The 6,237-nt window shown below is 42.7% G+C and overlaps 1 protein-coding gene across 1 annotated transcript; it reads right to left on the reverse strand.

The window, feature by feature from the left end:
- Positions 1-1,666: 1,666 nt before the first annotated feature.
- Positions 1,667-3,633, reverse strand: LOC126962885 (40S ribosomal protein S12-like). Its single transcript, XM_050804554.1, has one exon. It carries the CDS (start codon positions 2,088-2,090, stop codon positions 1,692-1,694), a length of 399 nt encoding a protein of 132 aa, XP_050660511.1. The 5' UTR covers positions 2,091-3,633; the 3' UTR covers positions 1,667-1,691.
- Between the last annotated feature and the right edge of the window lie 2,604 nt (positions 3,634-6,237).

Consider the following 6,237-nt stretch of genomic DNA (forward strand, 5'->3'; position numbering starts at 1 on the left):
AAGGTGGCCAAAACCCACCCAAACCATGACGGAGAGAAAAGTGACCTCTGGTCGTCCTCACTGCTCATTATACGCCAATTACAATGCATTAGCATGCTAAAAGACACTCTCACCAGTGCCATGACAGTTTACAGATGCCATGGCAATGTCTACCTTATATAGTCTAAAAAGGGGAGGAACTCTCAGTTCTGGGAATAGCCCACGCCTTTCTGGGAAAACTCATTAATTATCCACTCCTTGTTTAGCATACAATCAAAAAACAACCATAAAAATAGCCAACCAGCAGGCCTCGGGGCTGCTTTGCCTATGGGGTAGCCATTCTTTTATTTCTTTACTTCTTTAATAAACTTGCTTTTCACTTTACTCTGGGTTTGCCTTGAATTCTTTCTTGAGAGAGATCCAAGAACCCTCTCTTGGGGTCTAGTTCGGGATCCCTTTCCAGAAACAGAATTGCAGTACTCCACATGGTAAGCATTTAACAAACGCCTGTTGAGTGAATGGTTGAAAAATTAGTAACTCAATGTACCATCAATAAACAATTAGAGACAGTCTTGAAAATATTTTAAGTGGGGTGTGGTGGTTCATGCCTGTCATCCCAGCACTTTGGGAGACCTGATGTGGGAGGAGCACTTAAGGCCAGTAGTTCCAGGCTGCAGTGAGCTATAATCACATCAGTGAACTCCAGAGTAAGACCCTGTCAACAAAAAAGAAAAGAAAGAGAAAGTATTTTAGTTATGGTGGTAAAAGAATTGACTCTGAAAGAAAGGAAAGAAAGAAAGAGAAAAAGAAGAAAGGGAGGGAAGGGAGGATGGAAGGAGGGAGGGAGGGAGGAAGGAAGGAAGGAAGGAAGGAAGGAAGGAAGGAAGGAAGGAAGGAAGGATTTTAATTATGGTGGTAAAATAATTGACTATTCTTCCGCCTCCACACAACCTGCGACCAGCAGCTGGTGCCCAGCATGCACATTTATCACTACCAGCACCAGAAGTAACAGATGCTATGGCTGGAACTGCAGAAAGAGCCTCCTGAGGAGCTGGAGTCTGCAGATGAGAATGAAAGCAGTGACTTTATGGTGTACAAGTGTCCAGGCCGGGCCCCGAACAGGGAGATTGTGGTGTGCAACCCTCTCTTTGACCACTTCTCGCTGTTGGTGCCTCTGCTGGGCCCACACTCGCTGGGCCCACACTCTCTGCCCCACTGAAGTGATGACCCCCAAGGCTGCAAGACACCCACCTTCTCCATGAGTGGGGGAGAGGCAGGGCCCACGCTTCTCATTACAAAAATAAGTTCTGACACTCTGAGTACTTGTGGCTGGGCTGGGGAGGCATTGGGCCCGGGGATCTCTTGCCAGGGAGACACCCCCCTGTAACTTTGTGCTAGGGAATCTTCTGTGCCCCTTGTGTCTCTTCTTTCCAGTCTGGACCTTCAAACTGGAGGGGGTGAGGACCGTAAAGCCCAGGCATCAATGGGGAATTCTGGAGACAAAAGCTAATTAAAGTTCATTTCCTGTGGAGAGAAAAATTCTAGACATAAACCTAATGTAAAGAAACACATAAAATTTTATTGGAGGACAAAAGAAAAGTCAAGTCGAATAAGCACACATATCATGTTTTTGGATGGTAAGAATAAACATTGTGAAAGTCAATTTTTTTCTTTTCTTTTTTTTTTTTTTGGTGAGCCAAAGATTTATTTATTCATTTCTTGCATTTGAAGTACTCTTTGATAACATCCTTGGCCTGAGACTCCTTTCCATAGTCCTTAACTACTACACAACTGCAACCAACCACTTTACAGGGTTTCCCCTCTCTGTCAATTTTACAGAGGCCTCCCCATTCTCCTAGTTTCTTGTTGTCATCAACCTTAATTAGGTTGATTTGGTGTTCAGCACAAAGGGCCTCCACCAACTTGACATACATAGGCTCGTCACAGTTGGATGCAAGCACATAAAGATGGGCTTGGCGCTTGTCTAAGGCTTTGGCAGCTTCGCGAATTCCACGTGCTAGGCCATCATGGATGAGGGCAGTCTTCAGCACCTCTTGTAAAGCAGTATTAACGTCCATTACACCTCCAGCAGCAATGCCCTCCTCGGCCATGGCGGTGGGTTAAGGGTGAAGCGGAATCTTGAACGCACCCAAGCCTCTGCCTCCGTGTGACTTGGTGGCAGCAGGGAAAGAGCAATTTTTTTCTTTTCTAAGTCATCTATTAATTCAATGCAAGCTCATGAAAAGTTACAAAGGGATTGTGTTAGTCCATTTTATGTTGCTATAACAACACCATGGACTGGGTAATTTATAATAAACAGAAATTGGTTTGGCTTATAGTTCTGGAGTCTGGGAAGTCCAAGAGCATGGCGCCAGCATTTGGTGAGAGCCTTGGTGCTGCATCATCTCATGGCAGGAGTTGGAAGGACAAGAGAGAGAGGGCTAGAGTAAGACAGGGAAGGTGACCCAAATGTATTCTTTTATCAGGAATCCAATCTTGACATAACTAACCCACTCCTGCCATAAGGTCATTAATTCATGTATGTAGGTAGTGCCCTCATGATCTAATCACCTCTTAAAGGGCTCATCTCTCAACATTGTTGCATTGGGCATTAAGTTTCCAACACATGAACTTTGGGGGCCACATTCAGACCGTAACAGGGATATTTTATGAAATCTGACAAGCCCATCTGCTAGTTTATATAGAATGGAAAATACACAGATTAATAAAATAGATTTAAATTTTTTTTTTTCTAGAGACAGGGTCTTGCTTTGTCACCCAGGTGGCAGTGCAGTGGCATGATCATAACTCCCTGCAGCCTCTAACTCCTGGGCTCAACCAGTCCTCCTGCTTCACTCTCCCAAGTAGCTGGAACTATCGGCATACACCACCACATCTGGCTAATTAAAATTTTTATTTTTATGTTTTTTGGTAGAGGCAGGGTCTTACTATGTTGCTCAGGCTGGTGTCAAACTTCTGGCCTCAAGTGATCCTCCTGCCTTAGCCTCCCAAAGAACTGGGATTATAGGCCACCTCACCTGGCCAATAAAAAAGATTGTTGGCACAACTTCTTTTAAAATTTGAATTTGTTGCCAACAATAAAAATTTGAGCTGGGTGGAGTGGCTCACGCCTGTAATCTCAGCACTTTGGGAGGCTGAGGTGAGTGGATCACAAGGTCAGGAGTTCAAGACCAGCCTTACCAACATGGTGAAACCCCATCTCTACTAAAAATACAAAAATTAGCTGGTGTGGTGGTGTGTGCGTGTAATCCCAGCTACTCAGGAGGCTGAGGCAGGAGAATAGCTTGAACCAGGAAGGCGGAGCTTGCAGTGGGCAGAGATCACTCCATTGCACTCCAGCCTGGGTGACAGAGTGAGACTCCATCTCAAAAAAAATAAAAATAAAAAATAAATTCAGGTTTAATGCAGTGATATAAATAAAATATGATCAACAGTCTTGGATAAAATATTTGCAAGCTACATGATACATGATTGATAAAGATTATTATTCATAATATGTCAGGAGCTCATACAAATAAAAGGAAAAAAGGCAGAAAGATGGATAAAAATGGGAACAGTCAAGTGATTCACTTAAATAAACCAATCTACATGTGAAAACATTCTTAATCTCATTAGTAAACAGTGAACACAGATCAAAGTAAGGAAGATAGATTATTTTTCACCCATTAGCTGGGCAGTTCAAAAAAAATTCTGTTGCATTCCATGTTGAAGGAGTATGCATTGGTATAGCCTTTTGAAGACTGATTTGGCAGTGTTTGTTAAAAGAAAAATATCCATTTTTCTTTGCATTACCACCTCCACTTCTGTATTTTCTGTCCAAGAGAATTCTTTGCACATGTACAAAGGTATACAGGTCGAAACAGGCATGGATAAAAATTTTGAATGCAGCATTGTTTATAATTGCAAAAATTTTTCAATTTAAATGTCCATCATTAGGGAAACAAACTGTGCTATTTCCAACGCTACATAGCATTATGCAGCAGTAAGAGAGAATAAGGTAAGTGGCTGGGCACGGTGGCTCACGCCTGTAATCCCAGCACTTTGGGAGGCTGAAGTGGGCAGATTACTTGAGGTCAAGAGTTTGAGAACAGCATGATCAACATGGTGAAACCCCATCTCTACAAAAACACAAAAAACTAGCCAGACATGGTGGTGTGTGCCTGTAATTCCAGCTACTTGGGAGTCTGAGGTAGGAGAATTGCTTAAACTTGGAGGCAAAGGTTGCAGTGAGCTGAGATCGCACCACTGCACTCCAACCTGAGTGAACCAAAAAATAATAAATAAATAAAATATGAAATAAAAAAGAGAGAGAGAGAGACAGACTAAGGTAGACCTGTAGAGACTAAGGTAGACCTACAGTGATCCATTCATCTCAGCCTCATCACTTGAGGTCAGGAGTTTGAGACCAACCTGGCCAACATGGTGAAACCCTGTTTCTACAAAAATACAAAAAATAAGTCAGGTGTAGTGGCGATGCCTGTAATCCCAGCTACTCAGGAGGCTGAGGCAGGAGAATCGTTTGAACCTGCAGGGTGAAGGTTGCAGTGAGCTGAGATCATGCCACTGCACTCCAACCTGGGCAACCAAAAAAAAAAAAAAAAAAAAGAGTGAGAGAGAGGCTAAGGTAGACCTATAGTATGGAATCATAAGACATATTTTTATGTGACAAAGTACACATTGAGCAATATGTTCAGTTTAATGCTATTTATATACCTCCCGTGTGTGTCTGTGGTCTGTGTGTATGTATGGATGCACATGTACAACTGCATAGAAAAAAAGCCTAAAATTTACGTACCAAACTGTAATAGTGCTTTCCTTGGGGGGTGTGTTGTGATTGGGGCCGGGGGAGGGAGGAGGTAAAAGTGGCTCTTTTTTGTAGTCAATATACTTCTGTATTGTATGAAAATTTAAAATAATATATTCATTCTTAATTAAGCCATTAAACTTTGTTTTTAAAAACCAATATATCAAGAGCTGATGCATTTTTCATAAAGAAGACATTTTACCCAAATTTAGTTAATGTAAAAAGGTTTAATGCAGTGAAATAAGTAAAATATGATAAACAGTCTTACGTAAAATATTTGCAAGCTACATGATTGATAAAGATTATTATTCATAGTATGTAAGGAGCTCATACATATAAATAAAAAGGGGAAAAGGCAGAAAGATCGAGAAAAATGGAAACAGTCAAGTGAATTCAGGAAGTCATCATCATCGCGATAAATGGAGTCTTTTTTGGCCTCCTTTTCTGGAAGGATTTATTTTCTTAAACACTACAGTCTGGGATCCCCCTTCACCCAGCCATCCCACCCCGGGGCCCTTCTCCCTTTTTAATTTCAGTAAGAAAAGCTCCTAGAAGATGTATTAAGAGTTTCTTTCTTTTTTTTTTTTTTTTTTTGAGACTCTTGCTCTGTCGCCCAGGCTGGAGCGCAGTGGCGCGGTCTCGGCTCACTGCAAGCTCCGCCTTGCGGGTTCACGCCATACTCCTGTCTCAGCCTCCCGAGTAGCTGGGAATACACGCGCTCCCCACCACGCCCGACTAATTTTTTGTATTTTTAGTAGAGATGGGGTTTCACCGTGTTAGCCAGGATGGTCTCGATGTCCTGACCTCGTGATCCGCCCGCCTCGGCCTCCCACAGTGCTGGGATTACAGGTGTGAGCCACCGCGCCCGGCCGTATTAATAGTTTCTGAAGCGGTGGAAGGATCAGGGAGTAAAGACAGTGTTCAATCCTTCACCCGTAACTCCCATTTGGCTACGGATTTACGTCCTCGCTACCCAAGCTGAGATTTTAAAACTCTTAAGTTCTTCCCCCTCCACTGCTCTCCTCAAGGTGACGTAATCATACAAAGAGGTCAGCTAGGAAAAGGATTTAGGTAACTCACACCAGGATAGTTAGTTCCTGCATGATTGAAAGCTGGCTAGTTGGATTTCATTCAAAGGTAATGACCACATTTCCTTTAAAAAAAAATTGGCAAAACGTTACATTTGGTGGCCTGGTGCATAAATCAACATCCGACACCCCCCTTCCCCAAAATGGATAATGCTCACAAAATGAGACACATTTGTAGGCCTCTTGGGTATCTTTGTTTGAATGACCCTTTCTTTTCCTCCTGACCTGTACTCTCCACGTTGTATATCAAAACACAGACTTTATTCCTTTTCCCCCTTTCCACCCCTTTAAGAAATTTATTTGTGCTTCACTCATTTCATGTAACCCCCTGCTTCTGTGCCCGAA

This window comes from Macaca thibetana, chromosome 9, assembly GCF_024542745.1.
Source record: "Macaca thibetana thibetana isolate TM-01 chromosome 9, ASM2454274v1, whole genome shotgun sequence".
NCBI classification, from domain to species: Eukaryota; Metazoa; Chordata; class Mammalia; order Primates; family Cercopithecidae; genus Macaca; species Macaca thibetana.

What these genes read in the sequence shown, in the direction of transcription:
- LOC126962885 (XM_050804554.1), bottom strand. Translation starts at nt 2,090, where the DNA reads ATGGCCGAGGAGGGCATTGCTGCTGGAGGTGTAATGGACGTTAATACT.